General features: G+C 43.8%; 1 protein-coding gene across 1 annotated transcript; it reads left to right on the top strand.

Moving 5' to 3' along the window:
* The first annotated feature begins 12,349 nt into the window (after positions 1–12,349).
* DYRK3 (dual specificity tyrosine phosphorylation regulated kinase 3) lies at positions 12,350–21,023 on the top strand. The gene is made up of 3 exons (XM_039881730.1): positions 12,350–12,611; positions 14,446–14,557; positions 19,217–21,023. The coding sequence occupies exons 1-3, from the start codon at positions 12,535–12,537 to the stop codon at positions 20,789–20,791; spliced, it is 1,764 nt and encodes a 587-aa protein (XP_039737664.1). The 5' UTR covers positions 12,350–12,534; the 3' UTR covers positions 20,792–21,023.
* The last annotated feature ends 2,123 nt before the right edge of the window (positions 21,024–23,146 follow it).

Raw genomic sequence — 23,146 nt, 5'->3', positions numbered from 1 at the left:
CATTTTATTGCACAGTAAAGGCCTCATCTAGGACTTGCTCTAAGTTTCCTTTTTCCTGTTTTTTAATTCACATGGGGTGATAACAATAACAGGAAATCCACTCTTATCCTAGATTTGCCCCTCTTGTTAAGAGTAAAAAAACTGTAAATGATCTTCAAATGTACTATTTTAAAATATTTTTGGCCATTTGTATTACATTTTGGGTATAGGGATTATTTGGGGGGGATGTGTCCAAAGTTAATATGTTCCTTATGAGTTTATTAACATGCATTGCTTATTAAAAAGTGTGTGAGATAGCTTAGTATCAAATGAGGGTTTGGCTTCTCTCTGGCAGTGTGATCATGGCCCAATGGCTTATTCTTTCGGAAACTTCTCTGTGAGATGTGGATGTCGTACCTACTCCTAGTGCTTCCATGAGATAATGTATGTGAGACATTGCACAGTGCTTTGTAAATGTCCAATAAATAGTAGATATTAGTAAAAAAAAATTTTAAAAGGAAAAATAATCAGTCTCAGACAGGGATGAGGGACAGCTGTGCACCCTGGAAGCAAGGATTTAAGCACCTGTGTCCTCGCCACTGCTAAATTAAATTTTGCATATGAAAACTTCAGAACAGAGTGTCCAACCACAAAGAAAGAAAAAATCCAAATTGCTTGATTCAATGACACATCTGCAGAAAGGAGAATACCACTGACTGTCCAAAGATTAGGCCCCCCACAGTGTCTGCCCACCACCAGTCTTGGAGGGACCCCTAATGTGGCTGAGGGGCCAGCCCCAACTTGGGCCCCTCTACACTTCTTGATGATTCTAGATGTCTTGAATAAGAAAAAATGAAACTTCCATTATCAGCCTTGAAATAATGGCGAGTAGAAGACAAAACCCAAGGGGATTTTTCATCAGGACAGCCCTCCCCCTTACCTTAGTTGGCCACCATCCCACTTTCTCTGCGTGAATCACAAATCTTCCTGTTCCCTCCCGAGTGGCCTCATTAGCAGATAAGCTGGCTGAACCTGGAGTCCAGCAAACCAGGATTCCTTAGCCTTCCTTTTGCAGCTCCGGTGCAGCCCCACAGGACTCTTCCACACTCTTGGGTCTGAGCTACAGAATTGCCGCAAGGCGCAGGGCAATTATACCAAGAAGGTTGCCATTTTGCCGAGCCTGAGGGTAGCTGGGAGATGACTCCTTATAATATCTAGTGCACTGTAAATAGGACCCACCAGACTCTATTCCCCAATGTGCACACACACACACACGTGCGCATGCACACACACAGGCAGTTCTTTTTTGCCTGGATACCTCTGCAGCTAAAGTGATGAAACTCAGTGAGTGGAAATAAGGCAGAAAAAGCAAGCTGTGGATGATATACAGGTGCTGTTCCAGCTTCGGACTGCCTGCCTCTGAACTGAATGGAAGAGACCAAAAAAAAATAGCATCCCTTTCTTTTTCAAGACGTGCTTAGCCAGATTTTCTTTTATTTCCATCTGATTCCAGAAATTAGGAAATATTCCAGAGCAGAGGTGGAAGAGAGGTATTTTCCCTCCCACTGGGAAAATTCACTTCGATTCAATTTAATTAGCGTTTATTAGACATCCACTATGCACCTGGACCTGACGGAAAATTGGACTCAGGCCACTTGACCTTGAGGAGCTCACAGTCTGCCAGGTGCCATCTGTGTCCTCTTGAAATCCTCAGGAGCAAACGGTGGCCAGACTGACGCTCCCTCCACACGTGCTGCGCTCCCGCTTCCTGCTCCACGCGGGCTCTTCCCTGACACGGAAACCCAAACGCAAGTCTTCTAACACGCAGATGGTTGACATGTACGATACAGATGTGACCTGTAAGTTTGGGACTTTTCCTAATGGACCCTAGTGACTTTTTAGATAAACAGATTATCTCCACAGCCTTGAGAAATCGGATGACTCCCATTTATGTTGTTCTCATTTTGTCAATATAAAAGCAAAGGGTCTTAACTTTTTCCGAAATGTTCATCCTTATTCTCTTGTACCAAGTTGACGTGAGTCCTATGAGATATGTCGATAGGGATGATAGTGTTATCTTTATTTGTTAATTAAGATATTACATCAAGAAATTTGCCTATTGTTACCTCTCTGACCATTTAGATTCTGAAATTCTGAGGTGAGAGAAGACAGTGATTTCAAATCAATGGGGAAAGGATCAACTATATAAACCTCTTGTGGATTTAGAAAAGATAGAAATGGCTTTTGCCCACCTCCCTTCTCCCTGCCGCCTCGTGCATGCGTGTATGCGCGCATGTGTGTATGTATGTGTGCGTATGTATATGTATATATACTTACACACATATCGCAAATTATAGGAAGGAAGTGGAAGAGATGTTTCCTGCCTCCCTGAGCTTCCCTCCCTGGCCCTCTGAGTCCTTGCCTGTGCCCAGACCAGCCTCCTTAGCATTGCTTCCTCCAGCCCTGGCCAAGGTTCTCAGGAAACTCTGCTGTGTCCATCCTAATATAGGAAAGAGGAAGCTTTGCACCTGACTTTGCAGCTCCGGTGGGTCAGTCCCTGTGCCCAGCTCGAGGGACACAAAGGATAATAGAACAACGTCCTGCTTCAGGGACTTCGCAGCTGACTGGGGGAGGCAACATAGGACATGGATGACAGCTCTAGGGTTGCAGGTTAGTAGTGGGCGAAAGCACAGGGCATGGTGGCAAACAAAGGCAAGAGGGGTCCATGCTGCCTGGGTCAAGGAGCAGAGCCTCAGAGCCTCGCCCGGGGTTCGGGTACTCTGAGCTAACTGTTCTGCCACATTAAGCCTGCACCTGGAACACCCAGCGTAGAGGAGGGTCAGCCCTATGGACTAGAGCAGACGCTTCCAGAAAGCCCAGGAGCCAAGAGCAAAGGGGAAGGGTGGAAGGGATGCAAAGCCCAGCTCCTGGCTCCTCTGTGCTTCCCGATGGCAAGACCCAGCACTCCGAACCCGGGGGAGTCTGGCAGGTGCAGCAGTTGTGAGTTATCTCCACGCCCCCACCCCCGTTTCCAAAAGGCTCTTTCTCCCCCCGCGATTCTTACACTTCTACATTAACAGTCCCCAGAGGGTTGAGGGGAGAGGCCACAGTCTCCTGATTCTGGCCCAGAAGGTGCATCTGCAGGGTGGGCCTGGACTCCCCACTCCTCCCTCCCACTCACTCCAGACTGGCCTGGCCCAGTGTGTCCACCTCGCCTACTGTGACACGGTGACCTTCTCCAATGGGGCAGGCTCAGAACCCGGTGCCATCCAACGTGTCCCAGTGCTGATACCGGAGGGCAAGGAAGTAACGAAACACCAGGAGATTCCTGCGTGTGGGCCCACTTGTTACTTTTCCAAGTCCCAGCCCATGGGAAGCCCAAGGCCCCTGGCAGTCAAGAGGCAGGTACTGTTGCCCGCTTGAGGCAGATGGAAAACAGACAGGGGGAGGCCGATGCTGCCCTGGCTTTAGAGAGTGGCAGAGGCAGGACAGAGCCCAGCCTCCTGCCCCGTCCCCAGGTCAGCGCTCCTCCCAGTTACTGTCTTCTCTGCAGCGCTGGGGCAGCCCCTGTGGAAGGGAGAGGGCAAGGCACGGGACCCCGGGGACTGTCCAGATACCCGAAGCGATGTCACCACCCCCGTCTTTCCCAGCTAGAGGTGGAGCAACATGCCTCCCACATCTGGCTGCTCTGCCCCTCCCCCACGCATTCACACACTCACTCGTATGCACACGCTCGCAGTCCCAAACACATTTACACACCATACACACACTTACACACACACTCATGCACACGCTCGCAGCCGCAAACACATTTACACACTCACACGCTCATATGTACACACATTCACATGTGCAAATCCAGGACAAGACAACTAAGGCTTCTCGGAGCAGGGAGAGGAGAAGGTGGGAGGAGGAGGTGAGAGGGGGGAGAGGGGCCTGCCGTCCAGCTGGCGAGGGATCCTGACTCACTTTCCGGGTTATTTCTACTTTTCTTCCCCATTTTTCAGGCTTAAGTCTCCAGCCATAGAAGCTCATGACTAAAAGAAACCCCAAGGACTGTTTAACCCAGTCTTTTCCTCCCACATACTGGGGACGGTGTGGAGCCAGGTAAGGAGCGCGGTGTCGGCGTCAGGCCGGCCCGGGTGCGAATTCTGGCTCCCTCACTCAGCACCCACGGAACCTCGTGCCGGTTCCGTAACGTCCCTGGGCCTCGGTTCGCTCACTGTAACGTGGAGATGGTAAGAGACACAGTGACTGGCAGGTTTCAAGCTTTGAGTACGTGTGGCGACTCTCACTAACTTCCCTCCTCCTGGTGCTGGGACAGCCGAGGGGGTGAAGACACCGGCCATCGTGTCTCTCTGACCCCGGAGCCTGAGAAGGAGCCTGGAGCGCACCGCGTGCCCGCCCTGCGGGAAGCGGGCCTCTCCGAGGGGCAGTCTCCCAGCAGAACATGAAAGAAGCAGAAGGCAGCTTTGAGGATGTTTAGCTCACCCTCGTGTTTCTCTCGGGGAAACTGAGGCCCAGAGAGTTGAGGTGACTTCCTGATTCAGCAAGGAGAAGCCTTGGGTATTCAACCCAGGTTGGGAAGGGGATCCAATTATTTCTCAATCCCAGTGTACTCTGGAATGACCGATTTGTCCACGTCACTGTGACCTAGGAACACGTGAATGGAACCCACAACTGTGGGCCTCTGCGCACGGAGCAGCCGTTCACCCCAGGAAATCAACGTTTTTTTTATTAAGAGAAGCTGAAATTTTATTTTAAAAGAGAGAGAGGTAGCTCATTCTAAAAATAGCCTTATTGCAGAAGTTAGTTTTCAACCTCCCCTTTTGCTTACGTTGCAAAAATTAAATCTTAAAGAAGTTCAACAAAATGCAAAGTTGGAGAGGTCTAGGGAAGGGTGGAGCTATAATCAGAAGAAATGTTTGCCAGGAACCTGTCACTCTGTGGCTTTATGAATGGGAGGCCTCATTGAACCCACAATATAAAAGGGGGACACAGTAGGTGAGGTCTACACATCAGGGGCTTGCTCTCGCTCAACCAAACCACATAGCAACTCGTAGGAGAAGACAGAGCTCCGCCATGCCCAGCTCAGCACTGCTCTGTTGCTTGGTCTTCCTGGCCGGGGTGGGGGCCAGCCGAGACCAGCGCACCCCGTCTGAGAACAGCTGCACCCACTTCCCAGCCATCCTGCCCAGCATGCCTTGGAGGGTCCGAGGTGCTTCCTGGTTCAGGAAGGCAAAAACTTTCTTTGTGAGTACGATGCCTTCTTGTCCTCTCTATCTTCCTTGAACTGCCCGAAATATATATTCTGCTGGGTTTTTTAAAATTCCCTTTCTTTTTCTTGGCCTCTTCCAACTTACACCCCCAAAAGCTAATGAAACTGGAGGGTCCCAGGTGAGGCCAGTAGGAGCCCTCAAACACTAGCAATTGGGCAGACAAAAATCTTATAGTTGCTCAGGAGTAAAACCTTCTACATTTTAGAAAGTTACAGTTATTTCCCTGCCTGGGATAAATCTGCAAGGACTGATGAGAGATGAGGATGTTTCCCATAACCTGTGACAGAAACAGAATCTAATGGACTCTGGCAAAACTCCACGAATGAAGAAAACCTGCCTTAATAGATGACTTGTGTTCCCAGGGACCTTTAAGCTCTGGAGCTGATGTCCATGGCAGGGAGAAGCGAAAGTCAAAGTGTCGGGGGTGCCTGAGGGGCATGGAAGCCCTGCAGTTAGATGTGGGTTTCCTGTGGCTGTAAGAGGGAAGACTAGGCAGGGGACTGGCAGAGTCTAGACCCAAAGCCTTGGGGCTGAGTCAAGACACTTCTTAAACTTCATAATCAAGATTTCAAATGATATCTGAGCCAAGAGAAATATTCCTTTTTAACTAGATGCTTACTGTACTTTTGGGTTCTGGATCACACCTAGGGTAGAACTAAACAGATCACACAACAGAGGTCAGAAATAAAAGAGGTCGAGGGGACAAGCGCTGTGGGTATTGTTCCGAATGTCGTACTTCCTCTAGTTTTGTGCTCTCTGCAGCAAAACCAAGCCCAGACAGGTTGGCTTTTGTTTAATATTTCCTTTCTGGAGAACTCGCAGGCAAGAGACTTTCTAGAGTCTGGAAGTGAACAACACTCCAAGGGTATGGGAAGGTTGGATGCTTAGGGATGGACGCACAGAGGGGTAAACTAGGGGAAGAAGGCCTGTAAGCATGGGTGTCTGCTCTCTTGGCTTTCTTTGCTCGCCTCGGGAATCTCAGCCCAGTGTAGGGGTGGCAAGGCCCAGCCCGCAGAGAGCCTTTAGATTGAGGGTGGAGGCAGGAATTGGCACAGTAGTATTCATTCCAGCTAGCTGGGTCACTCCATTTTTATGCACCATCCACTCACTATTCCTTGGGTTACATACGATTGATTGACAGGGAAGACGACCAGGCAACAACAGAAGCAGAGACTGGAGTGATGCATCTATAAGCCAAGAACGCCAAGGATTGCTGGAAACCACCAGAAGCCAGAACAGAGACATGAACAGGTTCTCCCTCAGAGCCCCCAGAAGAAATCAACCCCACTGACACCTTTTGGCCTCCTGAACTGCGAGACAATAAATGTCTGTTGTTTTTAACCGTCCAGTTTGTGGCAATTTGGGAAATTAATACAAGAGAAATAAAAAGATATGCTCACAAAAATATCTGTACACAGCATTCATAAGAACTTTATTCATAATTGTTTCAAAGTAAAAACAGCCCAAATGTTCATTGACAGGTAACTGGATAAGCAGAAAAGGATTTAGAAAGTAAGATTATATGCGCTCGAGTGTGCAAGAGACTTTGTGTTTTAGGGCAGAAGGTGGGAGTGGGGAGTTACTTAGGATGATTTTTTTCAAGACCAGACTTCAAGTTTAATTTAGATTATTTCAGTTGAAGATTTTATTCTCCACACATAGGTCACCAGATTTAGCAAACAAAAATACAAGATGCCCAGTTAAATTTGAATTTCAGATGAATTTTTAGTATCTGTATGTCCCAAATGTTACAAAGAACATACTCATACCTGTAGGGTATGAGTCATCCAGTAGAAATATGCTGATGATCTGTGAGGTCCAGCGCAGAAAAGGCAGGGTAGAGCCAGAGAAGTAAAGACCATTTAGGAAAAGTGGATGGAAACTGTTAAATTCCTATAATAGGTATAAATTTAATGACTATGAGCTGAGAACACTGATTCTTGGTGACTGAAAAATGAAGGAGAAAGAGGGAGCATTCATGGGGATCACAGTGTGGGGGTGAAGACCTGGAAACTTCTATGTACCAAGCAAGGGCCTTATCTATAAAAGACACTTGACAAACATTTGTCTGATTTTGGTGCACATATCGGGTGGACAGGAAGCTGAAACTATGGTTTTTGGATCACTATAACGTTAACGGTATTTCCTAGGAAGTTGAGTAGTCTACAAATAAAGCTATTTGTTTAATCAAAGGCTGTATGAGAGTACGCAATGTCTTGCCTTCTCATTATCAAATCCCAGGGGAAAATGAAGACATTCTCATTGTTCTTTTAGAGGTCGGTTTTAAAAAGACGATTTTCCTTCCCACTACTGTCCAGTTCCAGGGCCGTGACATTTCCAGGCACACTCGATATGACGACCTATTGCTCTTACTTCGGTGTGCCGTTTTTAAACTTCCTGCTCAGTGAGGTTAAGAAGCACAAACCAGATATAGTAAATCGACTTTTTAAAAGGTGTCTTTTCCTCATGGAAAACTGTGATTTCCCATTTCAGTGCTAGAAAGTGTAGGTGGCTTCGGCAAGAGCACAGCTTCTGGGCTCCGGTCGAAAGAGAAATGCACAAGGGGCTCTGGAAGCCTGGCTGCTTTCCAAGGCCCACTGGACACTCGGTTCCTGTTCCCTGTGGCTCCTCGAGGGCACTCAGCCTAGTAAGACTGTGTTTCTAGGCTTCTGTTTTAAAAAGCCAGCGAGCAAACAAAAGTGAAAAACCCCACATCAGGCCAGCCAGCAAGTACAATTTTGCAGGGAGCGGTGGATGCAAACGCAGCGATTTCCACTGATCGAGGGGTAGTTTCTAAAATTCTGGTGACATCAACATCTTTGCTGAGAACCTGCTATGTGCCTGGCACTGTGCTTGGCATGCGGAAAATGAAAATTATTAGTAAAACAAGATCACTATTTCAAAAATATTGGTCGAGCCCCTTATAAGAAATTCTTAATCATTAGAGCTGGTGGGATTGAAAGAGGTAGGAATTGATATTTTTTGAAAGTGCCCGTATCATTTACGTATTGCAGCACCCCTAAACTTAGTGGCTTAAAATAACAATTATATTATTTGCTCACAATTTTCAAGGGGCTGTTGACTTGGTCCTTTTGCTGGCTTTGCTTGGGATCCTCACGGAGCTGCTGTCTCTGGCAACACAGCTCTGCTGGGTGGCCCCTCTCACTTGTCTGACAGCGGTGTTGGCTGAGGATTCTCCGCCCGTCTAGTTGCGACTTGTCCACACGGTGGCAGCATCTAAGAGCATGAGACAGAACCTGTAAGGTCTGAGACCGGAACACATAATAATCATGCAAGACGAGTCACTTTCATTGGTTAAAGCAAGTCACATGGCGAGCCAGAGCCAGGAGAAATGGTCTCCATCACTTGCTGGGTGCAACTGCAAAGAATATGTGGCCGTGTTAAATCAACCACAGTATCCAAGCTTTAATGTAACAAATTTCCACAAATTTAGTGGCTTAAGACAACACAGATTTAATACTTTATAGTTCTGGAAGTCAGAAATTCAAAAATCAAGCTATTGGCAGAACTGTGTTCTTTCTAAAAGCTCTAAGGGAGAATCTGTTTCCTTGCCATCTCCACCTTCATTCCTTGACTTGTTGCCCCTTCCTCCTTCTTCAAAACCCAAAACAATCATCTTCAGATCTCCTCTCTCTCTCTCTGACTTCTGCTTCCATCATCGCATCTCCTTCTCTGACCTTCTTGCTTCTCTATTTCATTTTATAGGGTCTCTTGTGATTACATTGGACCCATCCAGATAAATTAGGATAATTTCCCCAGATCAAGATCCTTAACTTAATCACATTTGCGCAAGGCCCTTTTTGCCATTTAAGGTGACATATTCACAGATTCTGGGTTTAAGACATGGACACCTTTGGAGAACCATTATTCTGTTTACCACATTTTAGAATCTTAGAGAAACTGTGTGTCATAGAATTCAAAGGATCCAGCAGTGATCTAGTCTGGGCCACCCTGACAGGCTTAGGAAATACAGGCAGTATACAGGCAGTCAAGGGCTTGGGTTTTAGAATCAAACCCACCAAGGTTTGTATTCCAGTTCACCACATGACAGCTAGGTGACCTTGGACAAGTTATTGATCTCTGAGATTGTTGTCTGAAGTGTAAGATGGGGATAATACTTATCTCACAGGACTTTTTTAAGTTTTAAATGAGAAACTATATTTAAGCACTTCAGTTGGTGCCTGGAACATAATAAATATCTAATAAATGGAAACGATGATTAAAGAATCTTAGTTAGGTTTAACGACTTAAGAGATATAGTTTCATATGACTGCTCAGGGGCTGTAGGTAGAACTGGTCATGCTGTCTCAGGAGAAGCAAGTGAAAAGAGGTGGCAGAAATTATGGGAAAAGAAATGGACTTTCTGGGGTTAGAGGTTAATAAGGACAAACTCCAGGGTTTAGGAGACACAGAATCAAGTGTCTACAGTACTGGAAGAAGCACAGGGATTGTTTTGTTGTTTTTGTTTTTAAGATTCGGAAGTGTTAATAGGGGCATCTTTCAAAATTTAGGGGGGAGAGAGAGGGTTTGAACAGGAAGTACATGAAGTTCAGAAGACAGTTTTCTGAGGCTCCAGGAAAATAAGGCATGGCTTTAGTGTTTCGTTGAAGCAGACTTTTGTGTTTCTGAACAAAATAGCAGGTCCATGTTTCTGGAGCTCAGGCGAATTTGAGATTGATATGGCTTGGGGAAAAGAGTGAGTTTCACAAATTCTCTCCAAGTGATTTTTAAAAATTCATTACAGTTTTATGACTCATATGTCATACTATGCATTATGGCACATTATGCCACAAAGAATAATTCATGGCAATGAAATGATTTAAACTTAGCCTAACCCACCAATAGCTGTTTCATCACAAAATTCCAGTTGAATGTGGCCACAGGGACATTTTCTTAACCTAGGCTGTTATTACATTCTGACTGTTCCACAATGATTTTCGAAGATCTGGAATAGTTCCATTTTTTTATTTGTTTGTTACAGTTTACTTATTTTGCAGATGTATTAGAACTAGCTTTGAAGGGCAGGCAGGTAACGTATATATTTGGCTAATCCATCGTAGGCAAATCTGGCTTTAGCTGTGTGGAGAAAGTTAATGGAGATTGTGAACCACTTTTGAATGGAGCTGTGGAGGGGAAGAAATGGCATGAATGGCATGAAGTATGCCTGTTGAGATTTGGAAAGCACAAAACAGCAGCTCAGTCTGGGTGTGGAGGCTCCTGCTAGATTCCTCACTGGACTTTAACTCAGCAGCTCCTTGAAGAAATATTGAAAAGTACTTGGGTCACTAAAGTTAGAGCTCCTGCAACCTCAAGGAATACTCCCTCCCTTGACCATGAGAACAAAAGGCTAAAGATAAGGAAGCCTCTGTGTTTCCCACAGAGGCTGGAAGGGGAGCAGGAATGCTTCAGGTGGGCTCACAGAGAAATGTCTGGAACACAGACTGGGGAGATTCAATCCTCTCAAAGCAGTGATTCAGAATGAGGAAATAAGAAAACTTATGGGGTAAGTCTCATTCAAATGTTTAGGGCAGTAAGGTGGTTTGAGGTGTTCACATGACTATGAAGAACAGTGATTATTTAATAGAATTTTGCAATCTTAGAGCTGAAAGGGACTTCAGCAACAATCTAGTCCAAACCTTTGGTTGCCATGGAACTTTCTACAAACAAATGATTCCAGAGGAGCTCAGATACAAACCCATATGAAAGCAGGATTGTTCTGGTTGGGGGGTGGGGAGATGACAAAAAAAAACCTCCACAAAACCTTATTCATAAAATTAGAAAATTTTTAAAAATCATCATGGAAGGAAATATTTTTATTTATAGTTATATCAGAGAGGCTAAAGCAACATTGGTCACAAAGAATAGTTGCCCAAACGAACACATTCATGGTTTATAAAGTGAAGAGCCTTTGGATTTTAAGGGCATGTTTATTTGGAGGCATGAAAACGGAGTATGATTTTAGTCACACGGAAATGAACCTTGGATGGAAATTTTTCTATTTATGGACTCTGCTCTATGCTGATTTGGGACAATGAGTCCCTAAGTCCCCATTCACGCCAGGTGGCGCCCGTGTTCAGCATTTGGAGAACAAGGCTTTTGGTTTTCTTCTTAAGGGTCAGATGGCCTCGTGCTCTGCCGGTTTAGAAAACCCGATTGGATGCCACGCTGAAGAAAACAGCACTTGTGTTTTTCTGCTTTAACATCTTTCCCTCTCACTTTCATTCCAACTATCAAAGTCCGCTTAATATCTGTATTACTAAGGTGTCTTAACTTTTCAGAAAAGGAAGACAGCCCCCCCCTGCCCCCTCTCACAAACTGCCCCACTCTCTCTAAAGAAAAATACAGGAAGAGCCTTCCAAGGGGATGCAGGAGGAGGGAGGCTGGGAGTTTGCAGACTTCTAGTTTAGGTTTCGTCAACTAGAAGAGCCCCAGAAAGCACGGCTCCTCTGGCCTCAGTTTCTCATCCCTAAAATAGCTCATTGAGCCCTACCGTCCGTGGCATCCCCCTGCAGGGGAGTCAGACAATCCCCCACTTAAATTCTGAATTCTAGAGAAATCTGTAAAAGAGGGCTGTCATCTGGTATGGTTACCGAGATTAAATAAGACAATGTAATGTTAGGAAGCTCTGGTACAGTATTACTAACTGGATTTATTATTATTGCTCTCCTACGTAACTCATTACCCGGGGGGGGTGGCGGCTCATTAGGGAAGTCTAAGAAATTACGTTTTTTTAATTCATTTTTAATTCATAATCAAGAGGTTTTAGAACTCCAGCCTGCAATGTGCTAAGGGACAGCAGGCTTCTAAGGTAGAAATGGGGCTAAGTGCTACTTCCACAATACGCCGCCGGACCCTTTCTCCGATCTCCGGGCTGCGACCCCACGCGCTCAGCTCACCGCCAGCGAACCCCGGCTGCGGGAGAGTCACCTCTCAAACTTGAACCTCCCGGAGCCTGCGCGGTGGTGGGAGGCCTCGGACCCCGCCCCCGTGCGTCGCCGCGTCGCTGCGCAGAGGCATTTCCCGGGGCGTGCCGCGGTTGCTAGGCGACCACACCGCTCCCCCGCCCACCCCTGCCGCTCCTCTTTCCCTCCCGGCTGGGTCCAGTCGCGAGCGAAGGCGCGCGGAGCTGCAGTGTCTCTACCAGAGTCCCTGGGGAAGCATCGCGGCCGGGGAAGCAGCCGCCCCAGTGCAGTGGACGCTGCTCGCTGGACCCTCCAACCGCCGCCCCTCCCCCCGGGGGGTTCTGAGCTAGGGGATGGGAGGCACGGCTCGCGGGCCGGGGCGGAAGGATGCGGGGCCGCCCGGAGCCGGACTCCCGCCCCAGCAGCGGAGGTAACGGCGCCATCGGGTAACGGGTTGGGGGTGCCGGATTGAGAGGCTGCCGCTGGCAGTCAAAGTCGGGGGGCGGGGAAGGCTTGGGCCTCCAGCAGGAGGGACGAGGGAAGGGGTCTGATCCCCTCCCGGGGACCAGCCTACCCCTCTTCCTCTTCATCAGCTCCCCTCCCCCAGCCCTCAGTGTGCCGGGGAGAGGGCTAGAGCGGAGTTAGAGGTTCCCACCGTCGAGGTTATCTCTGAAGCCCTAGATCAGGAGTATATAGTAAGGAACTCTTAGAAGCTCAGACTTTGGGTGGGGATTTTTAGCAAACTGGGGGAGACAGGGAGCGATCGCTTTCAGAGCAGCCCTGTTGCTCAGAGCAGATGACCAAGAGCTTAATTCTTGGGGCTTTGCGGTGAGGGGTGCGGTTTGTCTTTGGATGTGCAGGTGAGGGTTTCTGCTGATACGGCTTTCAGTGGGTTCTATTTTGAGAGATTCTCCACCTTGCATTGTATTTTATAACTAAATGGGGAGAAGGGACTCCTCAATATTTGCGTGGAGACTTGAGTAATTTTCTCTGGCGATTTATAAGAAATCTTGTAGGTCTTCTTTCTCTTTTTCTCTGTAAATGTGGTTGCCTATCCCGTTTTGTTTTATTCATACTGTTGGCAGAGTTAGTCACATCCAGAATTTTTAGTTCTTGTTGTTGAAGCAGTTTTCGTTAAAGATATAAATGATTCTATCAGAATGTGAAAGCATGTTTTTAAAAAGAACATCCCCGAAATATTTGTATTTTTTACTCTGTACTCCTATAACACATCAATTAAGAAAACTCTAGAATTAATTTTACAAAACAGTTTTTACAGGCAACTAAAATATTCTAGCATATCTTAAAAGGTTTTTTAAAAATTCTACCCCTGCAATCCGGTCATCATCATTGTATTCACAGTACATCATGTAAAAATGATATAATGAAATGCTGATTTGTGTAACTGGGAAATTTATGTTCTTGGTGGCAGATGAAATACATTATTCAAGGCTATCTTGTGGATTAAATAAATCCTCTCTGTCTTTTGTGTTCCCTTACCATGGTGGAGCCAGTGTTAAAGAACGAAGACATGATTCTTAATCATTTAGCCTTTAGCTTCCACCACCCACCAGAAAATGCAGTGGGTAAAGAAGTGAAATTCAGTACATTTTGTAATTTAGAGAACCCTTTAATATTTGCTGTAGTTTTCACTGTATTTTTCTACAAGTTAGGTAAATGTTAAATAGGTAAGTAAATAAATAAATTGAAAGAACACAGCCCTAACAAGGCCTCTTATTTCCTGCCTGTAAGATGCAGAAGTGTGTAGACTGGAACTGTTCTCTCCATTACAACATGTGGAAAACAGGCTCGGGAGGAATGTAGTGCAGCCAGTGGTAGAGCTGAGATTAGGATCCAAGTCTTGAAAGTACAGTTACCTCTGTCTTTTTTTTTTTTTTTCTTCTGTGGTTTTTAGGCTTCAGATTTGAGCTAGCTTTTATTTTCAAGTACTAAGCTAAATGAGATCCTTTTTTGATAGCCTTCATTTTTAACAACATCCAGAAAGTAAGACTTGTTTTAACTATTTCAAAATATAAACCTAGAAATGCTGTACTCTCTTAAAAAAAAAAAAAGTTGAATTTCCTCTATTCCTATGCCAAACACCCTAGTTGTTTGTATTCAGTGCCAAAATGCAGTATAGATAATTATTTATATTCATTATTCTTTGTAGCAGATACGAAGCAGTTAAGACATAGAATGTTTTGGAAATAGAAATTTGTGTACTTCAGTTACTGACAGATTTTATCTGTAATCCTTTCAAATAGATTGGGGGATGGTGTCTATGATACCTTCATGATGATAGATGAAACCAAATGCCCACCCTGTTCAAACGTTCTCTGCAATCCTTCTGAACCACCTCTACCCAGAAGACTAAATGTAAGTAGATGAAGTCATTCTTTGCTCTGTAATTGTCTTGGAAAGGAGGAAGTGCTACTTAATGCTCAAGGTACAGTTACATCTCTCTGGCAACCCAGACTCTTTGTATCCTTTGTATTTATTTGTGGCTCTTGACTTTGGAATAATTTCTGTGGTGGGAGCTTAGCTTTTCAGATTGATTTTGATTTAGAGCCTACCTACTCCTTTCAACCACTGGGATAAATATATGACAGTAGAGAAATAATATACTACTTCTATCCAGGTAATGTTTATTTTTTTTACAGGATGATATATACAGTGTATTACAAAGGCTCCATTTAACAAAAACAAGGAATAGAAAATATCCCTGAATTCATAGATTTGCATTTTTTTCCCTACAGTATAAAAATGCAATTCTAGCTTATTTGTATGCTAAAGAGAATCATTTTTTTAGTTTTATTTTTTTCTTTTTAAATTTATTTTTAATTATTCTAGACATACAATATTATATAAGTTTCAGGTGTACAGCATAGTAATTCAATATGTGTATACCTTACAAAGTGATCAAAGTGGTAAATGTAGTACCCATCTGGCACCATACATAGTTATTATGATATTATTGACTATATTCCCTGTGCTGTACTTTATATTCCCGTGATTTATTTTTTAAGTGGAAGTTTGTACTTCTTAATCCCTTCCCCATTTCCTCCCAATGAATTTCTTAATGTATAGTATTCAGTAACAGTTTTTGGGAAACACAAGATTTTAGATTCCAACACAGTCTTTGGACACTTTGCTGGGAATAAAAAATGCTTTTTGACCTCTTGGTGACACGTAGTTCATGATGCCATGACTCCATTTTGAGACCCTATTGCTATTTTTGCAGTCTTTTAGCATCACTAAAAGTCTTTTAGCATTTATCCAAGATGCTCTTACATTTTCATTGTAAACTATAAATTATCTGCTTCTAGGCTTTTATTAGGTTAAGCTTTGTGCTGCAGAGATTTTGGGTCAAGAACTAGGGAGAGGATAGTGTTTCATATCTGGATGGGAAGGTTTTTTCTTTTCTGAATTTCTTAAGATCTTTAAGACTTGATTAACACAGTAGAAAATTCTATTTGAAATGTCAAGAGACCTCCAAATTAACAGTGTACGTGAAGCATTCTTAAATAAAACATGATTAATCTGGCATTATCTGTCTCTCTGGATATAATTACATAGTTAAGATATTTGATATAGTTGATTATATGCCTTGCTTGGTTATTGTGATTATAAACCTAGAATAGAAATATATAGTGTTTTTAAACACTATATATACTCTGTGTATAATAGTTTATTATACCTGTTCGAAAATCATAGCTCCTCCTAGAACAATGGAAGGAAGATTTTATTTATAGCACAGCAGACTTGATACGTAATTGATTCAGGCCAGTATTTGAGTTATTTACAGGAAAGGAAAGAAAGCTAAGGAGAGAACTTCTCCCTGTGTGGAAAAATTCCTTCCTGGAATTCTTCAGATTCACAGGCCTGGATAATTCGGAGTGGACTGACTACACCTGATGTATCGTGTTCTGTTCTGGGAGCTACACTTCAAGAGAGACAAAGTGCAGCCTGTGTTGAGAATGTGAATAGGAATGCGTAAGGGAACCTGACACAAGCCGTGTGGGGTAGAGGGTGCAATGGGGATGACGAACCTCAAGAAAAAGGGTGGGGGCCGCACAGCCCCTTTTAGGTATCTGAGGGATTTTACATGAAATTTGGATACTTCCGTGTAGTTCCAGAGGGCAAAATAAGACTTGATTTGCAGGAAGAGAGATTTACGCTCGCTTTTAGGAAAAACCATGAGTCGGGAAATCCACATGGCATCCTTAATCTTGTAATAGTTCTATGGAAATTAAATTTCTGTTACGTATCTGCTCTTATTAGTGTCCTGTACCCGAGACCCTCCCTTTATCACAAACAGAAATGAAGACCTCCAGAGCCAGCACAGCCTTTCATGTAGGCAGAGTAGGTGAAATGCCCAGGGGTGGGCCCCGGACCACAAATACCTTTCCTACCAGCTTTTATTAGGTTAAGCTTTATTGATGACTGCAGTTCCTAGAGAATCATTCCTTTGAGTTAAGGCCTTGATCTTCTGTTAAAGTTGAAATATCTCTAGAGAGGTAACACATCGCATTGTATAGCAAATTGAAAGCAAGTTTTATGTGGGGGAGAAAGTGGCTGACGTGTTTCTGTACACCCTAAGGGAAGGCCTGTTTTAGGGACCTGCATGGAGCAGAAGGCATATTTAGTGCCAGACGCCCGGTGGAGAGAGACTGGAAATATGGAGGCAGGCGCTACAGAGAGAAGAAATCAACTGAATGGGGAAAGGGAGAGAGTATAGAAGTTTAAACCATAGTATATGGAGAATTATTGCTGCCAGTGTTTTCACGTTTTATAGTTTGTGAGGGTCTTTCACACGTTATCACACGATTCAACAACGTCCTGCAAGATATTACTGTCTAGATGCTACAGTTAAAGAAACTGAGGCTGAGAAACTGGGATAAAGATTAAGCAGCATAGCCAGGATCCCAGCCCAGGCCTTCTGACTTCACATTTCTTCAGAACGTGTTCCCAAGATTAGCAGTGAATATTTAGATGCATTTAAGTTAGAGAGTGAGAATTTTAAGGAAAACTGGCTGAGATGCATGCACATGTCATTTTTGTCATGTAAATGTACCTAGAACCAAAAATTATAATTCCCCAATTCAGCCAAAGGATCTTCTAATAGATTGTAGTTCCTTGAGAACTCGTGTTTATTTTTTTTAGCACTTATAATAGTGAACAATAAATGTTCATGTGTATGTCGGATGGGTGGGTAGGACCCTTTCTTTTTTCTTTCCCCAAAATAGAGATAATTATTTGACTTAATTACCAATGAGAAAAATGTCGCCTTGGATCTGACATTTTAGCAAGGTATTTAGGTTCTGTCTACAGCCCTATTTTAATTTTTTGACCAGTGGTAGTTCTCTATTTTGGTATCAGTGAGATTTGCCCTGGTCCGTATCTTATCTCTTTACTTTAAAACTAAGTGTCACAGTGTGACTACAGTTGTACTGGCTGCTTTTGTAATATATCATAAATGTCAAAATTGATTAAATGACCTAAAAGGAGCAGGTGGGAACTAATGTTCTTTTATAACCTAGATTAGGAGCTGTCTTTGAAAGAGTATGCCAGCCCTTAAATTTTTTAATCTTTTTTTTGTTGTTTATAGTTTCATCTTTTAAAATGTCATTTATTTAAGGTGATAGGCCAGGTGTTGTTTGCACAGTTTATATTACAATTCAGCTTTTTTAAAGGTTTGGCCACTTTGGATCATTACCTTTAAATTTTTATCATATTTTTAGAGATCATAACTGTCGTTCAGCGCTCTCATGGAATTATCTACCCCTGATCATAGAAACTGCCGGAAATTGTCAAAAAGATTAGGAGCACAATTCTTCAGGTTCCATTAAGAACAGTAGATCTTCTTTGCGGTATCCTAGAATTTTTTTTTAAACAACAGCATTTAACATCCTTAGCTTAGTTGGTTTGTTTTTTTTTTAAGCATTTAGCTTTTTTGCTTTTCTCCCCCTCCATCTAATTTCAAAGAACCTTGTTTCATTTCAGAGGAGTACGTAGAGCTTTCTTCTGTGAGTTACTGTTCTTTGCAGGCAAAAGTTAAAGAAAATCAAGTAAAAAGGGTAGTAGTATGGCTTTATCACCTTCCTCTTGATGAGGAAGAGTTGGTGTATGTGTCTATGAAAGGGAGACAGAGAGACCCTTTATCTCTAGGAGAGTTTTATAAGAAATGCCAGAGCGTTGGACTCTCACTGTCAGATAAACAAAAAATTGGCCTGGATCATCAAAGTGTTCTCTCTGGCTTAGAGCTTTTCTGATTCAATGAACTGAGCTAGAAGCCTGCAATAATTTATTTAGGGACCTGGGAGTAGATGATGACTCCTTGGTTGATTCCAGGCCATGGCCAGCGTTCAGCCCCACTGGAGAGTAGTACAGGCACTAGGAGAACCTGCAGGTGAGTTATGTTAATGGGAAGGGTCCTGGACTGACAGAAGACCTGGGTTCAAATCCTGATTCTGTCCCTTAGTAGTATTTTGTCATTTACAGAACACTTTAATATACATTATTTTGATCCTGCTATATGCCCTTAAGATTTTGGAAGGTACTTGAAACCATTAGTAAACAATACGAGACAGTATATATATAATTAAGTGCCAGATTTTGTAGATAGCCTTGAAAAGCTGCAATTAAGATACGAGTATGGGCTTGGGGTGGTTCTGAGTGGAAGAGAGAGGACTTGGATTGGGCCTTGAAAGAGTGTAAAATTTGAGTGGATGGGGAGAGAAGATTCTCAGTAGAAAGACATACCTGTTAGAAGGAACCTAGCATGTTTAGAGTATGGTAAAAAGACCATCTTGTCTTGAACAAAGCAAGGCATATGTAGGGGCAGGGGTGGCTGTAATACTCAGGAGGCCTGAGGATTAATACGTAGAAGTTTCTGGAGACTTCTGTTTTTCTTATCTCACTTTTGGGTTGTTTTAACCTAAGTGACTGGACATGTTTTGTTGTTGTTCAGTCAGGGGGAGGATTCTTTCATCTTTCCACTGTTTTTAGCGTTACATTCATTTTTATTTTCCATAGATCACCACTGAACAGTTAACGAGAGATCATACTCAGCACTTCCTGAATGGAGGTGAAATGAAGGTAGAACAGCTGTTTCAAGAATTTGGCAACAGAAGATCTGATACTTTTCAGTCAGATGGCATCAACGACTCTGAAAAATGCTCTCCTACCGTTTCTCAGGGTAAAAGCTCAGATAGCTTGAATACGGTGAAGTCCAGCAGTTCACCCAAAGCATCCAAAGCGGTGCCTCTGACTCCAGAACAAGCACTGAAGCAATATAAACACCACCTCACTGCTTATGAGAAGCTGGAAATCATCAATTATCCAGAAATTTACTTTGTAGGTCCAAATGCCAAAAAAAGACATGGAGTTATTGGTGGTCCCAATAATGGGGGGTATGATGATGCAGATGGGGCTTACATTCATGTACCTAGAGACCATCTAGCTTATCGATATGAGGTGCTGAAAATTATTGGCAAGGGGAGTTTTGGACAGGTGGCCCGGGTCTATGATCACAAACTTCGACAGTACGTGGCCCTGAAGATGGTGCGCAATGAGAAGCGTTTCCATCGTCAAGCAGCTGAGGAGATCCGGATTTTGGAGCATCTTAGAAAGCAGGATAAAACTGGTAGCATGAACGTCATTCACATGCTGGAAAGTTTCACATTCCGGAACCATGTTTGCATGGCCTTTGAATTGCTGAGCATAGACCTTTATGAGCTAATTAAAAAAAACAAGTTTCAGGGCTTTAGCGTCCAGTTGGTACGCAAGTTTGCTCAGTCCATCTTGCAGTCCTTAGATGCTCTCCACAAAAATAAGATCATTCACTGTGACCTGAAGCCAGAAAACATTCTCCTGAAACACCATGGGCGCAGTGCGACCAAGGTCATCGACTTTGGGTCCAGCTGTTTCGAATACCAGAAGCTTTATACGTATATCCAGTCTCGGTTCTACAGAGCTCCGGAGATCATCCTGGGAGGCCGCTACAGCACACCTATTGACATGTGGAGTTTTGGCTGCATCCTTGCAGAACTTTTAACAGGACACCCTCTCTTCCCTGGGGAGGACGAAGGAGACCAGTTGGCCTGCATGATGGAGCTTCTAGGGATGCCGCCACCCAAACTTCTGGAGCAGAGCAAACGTGCCAAGTACTTTATTAACTCCAAGGGCCTGCCTCGCTACTGTTCTGTGACTACTCAGGCGGATGGGAGAGTTGTGCTTGTGGGGGGTCGCTCACGTCGGGGTAAAAAGCGGGGTCCCCCGGGTAGCAAAGACTGGGTGACAGCTCTGAAAGGGTGTGATGACTATTTGTTCATAGAGTTTTTGAAAAGGTGTCTTCACTGGGATCCTTCTGCCCGCCTGACCCCAGCTCAAGCATTAAGACACCCTTGGATTAGCAAGTCTGTGCCTAGACCTCTTACCATCGAGAAGGTGTCAGGCAAACGGGTGGTAAATCCTGCAAATGCTTTCCAGGGACTGGGTTCCAAACTGCCTCCAGTTGTTGGCATAGCCAGTAAGCTTAAAGCTAACTTAATGTCAGAAACCAATGGTGGTATACCTCTGTGCAGTGTGTTGCCGAAACTGATTAGCTAACGGACAGTGATGTGCTCAGAGATGCAATGTATGTATTTTTAATTATCTTGCAAACCTGAAAAGGGGAAAAAAATACAAACCATTGGTGGATATGTTTTTGTTATACTAGATTTCTTCTTTTTAAACAGTAAAACATTTTTATATGACTATAAAAAGAACTCTTCAAGGGCTAATTACCTAACCAGCTTGTATTGGCCATCCTGGAATATACATTAAATGACTTTTTAATAGGTCAGTGTATCTTTTGTATTATTATCAGGTGTACATCAACCTAGGTACTATTCTGTTGGTTTAAATCCCTTTCTCTCAAGATAGACAGTATACCAAGAAGTATATCCTGAGCATTCCTCACCTCTTGTCTCCCTCAGCATCTGTTCCAGAGCAGTAACTTAGGACATGGCTGTAGTTATAGATGGGAGCCGAAGCTAGGTCTCTTGCCACAGCAAGCCATTGTGTGGGCTCATTCTAGGTGAAAGGGCTCAGCAGAATGTGGGGCGTGGGCAGCTCCAGGAAGCTCTTGGTCACCTGGAGAAGTGGTGTCCCTGTTTCTCAATGACTCATTTCTCTTTTCTTTGATTCTGTGATACGTGTTTTTATTTTATGTTACTATTATTTTTTAAATTTTTAAAAACTTTTAAAATAACTTATTTTTCAATTATAGTTGGCACACAATATTATATTAGTTTCAGGAGTACAACATAGTGATTAGACATCTATAAAACTCAGAAAGTGATCACCCCAAAAAATCTAGTACCCATCTGACACCATACATAGTTATTACAATATTATTGATTATACTTTTTATGTTAGCCTTTATATCTCTATGACTATTTTAATTTGTTTCAAGTATACGGTACATTGATTAGACATCTACATAATTCATAAAATGCCCCCCCCCAATCTATGTTACTTTTATTTTATTATTATTATTGCCTCTGATTTGTTTCCTGGGCACTCAAAGCATTTTACAGACATCTTACCACTTTACCAAGTATTGGTGTTAAAACTGAGTCAGATACATTCCTCCTCCTGGGTCTTCAAGGAAGATGAAGCAGCTTCTTTGCTCCAAGTGACCCAGATGTTAAGGTAGGGTCGGCATGGAAACTGCAGTTCCCTCATTCCTTGGAACCCCGGGGTCCAGCCTGCTTGCTGCATTTTCACGGACTCTCCTCTTTACAAAAGTGATCACCTTCAGGTAAACCTAACTATGGTCTCCTTGATTTCCTTCTTTTTCCAGCTATCTGCTACCTTAATGTGCCATGCTTCTCCCACTTTTAATTTAAACCAAGGACTATTTCCTAGATTCTGAGTGAACTTCAGTTAGAAGAAGAAAATTCAGAAACTGGTAGAATTCCATTTCATTTTCCTTCGTTTCAACATTCTTTTTCTCTGCTAAGATTCGAACATTGAGGGCTGGCAATGAACTAACTGCTGGCGAAATGTCTTACATGGAAGGGTGGGTTAGAGACAGGGACAGCAACCCAGGAACTCACCGCTGCCGGTCCTGGTCCTTTCTTCCCTGCCCTCCCTCTGCTCCCACCCCACCTCCACAGCAAGAGTGCGCCCAACTCTGTCTTCTATGTGTGCACTTTAAAGATCATTGCTTGCTACGCCATTCTCAGGATGAGCCAGTTCCATTTTTATTCTAGAATTCAGTCTCTGCAAACTCCATAGAGTAGGAGGCTCCTTTCGTTAGCCATCACAGTAACAAAAAGAAGAAAAATGCCATGGGCATGTTATTTAAGGAACTGTTGCCTTATCCAAAAGTGTTTCTGATCGCCACAGCACAGGCCATGAAAAATGAGAATGAACAAATGACCAGAGTGGGCCTCAGCCCGACCGCAGAGAAGAGTTCAGACTGAGGCCTGGTGTCCTGGTACTCTCGGTGACTGAGCGACTGGACTGTAAAAACCTTCATTATTTCCTTTCCTTCTGGTTACGGAAGGCAGTGGAATGTGTACCTCCCTTAGATCCCTCTAACTCTTGATGAATTCGCTAACTTTAAGGAGAAGTTGAGCAAGAATCTCCTGCATTATCTAGGCAGAGCACATGCTGAGGTGGTTCTGACAGTTAGTTATCAGTGTGGAAGACTTGCTCTTCTAAGCAAGCTGTTAACTCTACCCCAAACATATCTGACATGCACTGATCTCAGTGTTCGTGTTTTTAGTCAGAGGTGTCCTTGGCAGCCAGCACCGTGTGTGACTCGGGAGAAGGGGGCCTGCAGGGGAGGTTAGATATAGACAACTCGTGACACTAGGCATATTCTAGAAAGCTCTGGGAAGGTGAATGGATGTGTTTCTGCCTAAATTTGGCAACCTAGAGAGTGATGCAGAGCAGAGTCATTCAGGTTGGCAT

The sequence above is a fragment of the Pteropus medius genome, unplaced genomic scaffold (assembly GCF_902729225.1).
Source record: "Pteropus medius unplaced genomic scaffold, Ma_sr-lr_union100, whole genome shotgun sequence".
NCBI classification, from domain to species: Eukaryota; Metazoa; Chordata; class Mammalia; order Chiroptera; family Pteropodidae; genus Pteropus; species Pteropus medius.
The sequence above is the reverse complement of the archived record's forward strand: the minus strand, read 5'-3'. Positions and strand labels throughout refer to the sequence as shown.

What these genes read in the sequence shown, in the direction of transcription:
- DYRK3 (XM_039881730.1), top strand. Translation starts at nt 12,535, where the DNA reads ATGGGAGGCACGGCTCGCGGGCCGGGGCGGAAGGATGCGGGGCCGCCC. An exon ending in CTCCCGCCCCAGCAGCGGAG is followed by an intron (nt 12,612 to 14,445) that starts GTAACGGCGCCA and finishes CCTTTCAAATAG; the next exon opens with ATTGGGGGATGGTGTCTATG. An exon ending in CTCTACCCAGAAGACTAAAT is followed by an intron (nt 14,558 to 19,216) that starts GTAAGTAGATGA and finishes TATTTTCCATAG; the next exon opens with ATCACCACTGAACAGTTAAC.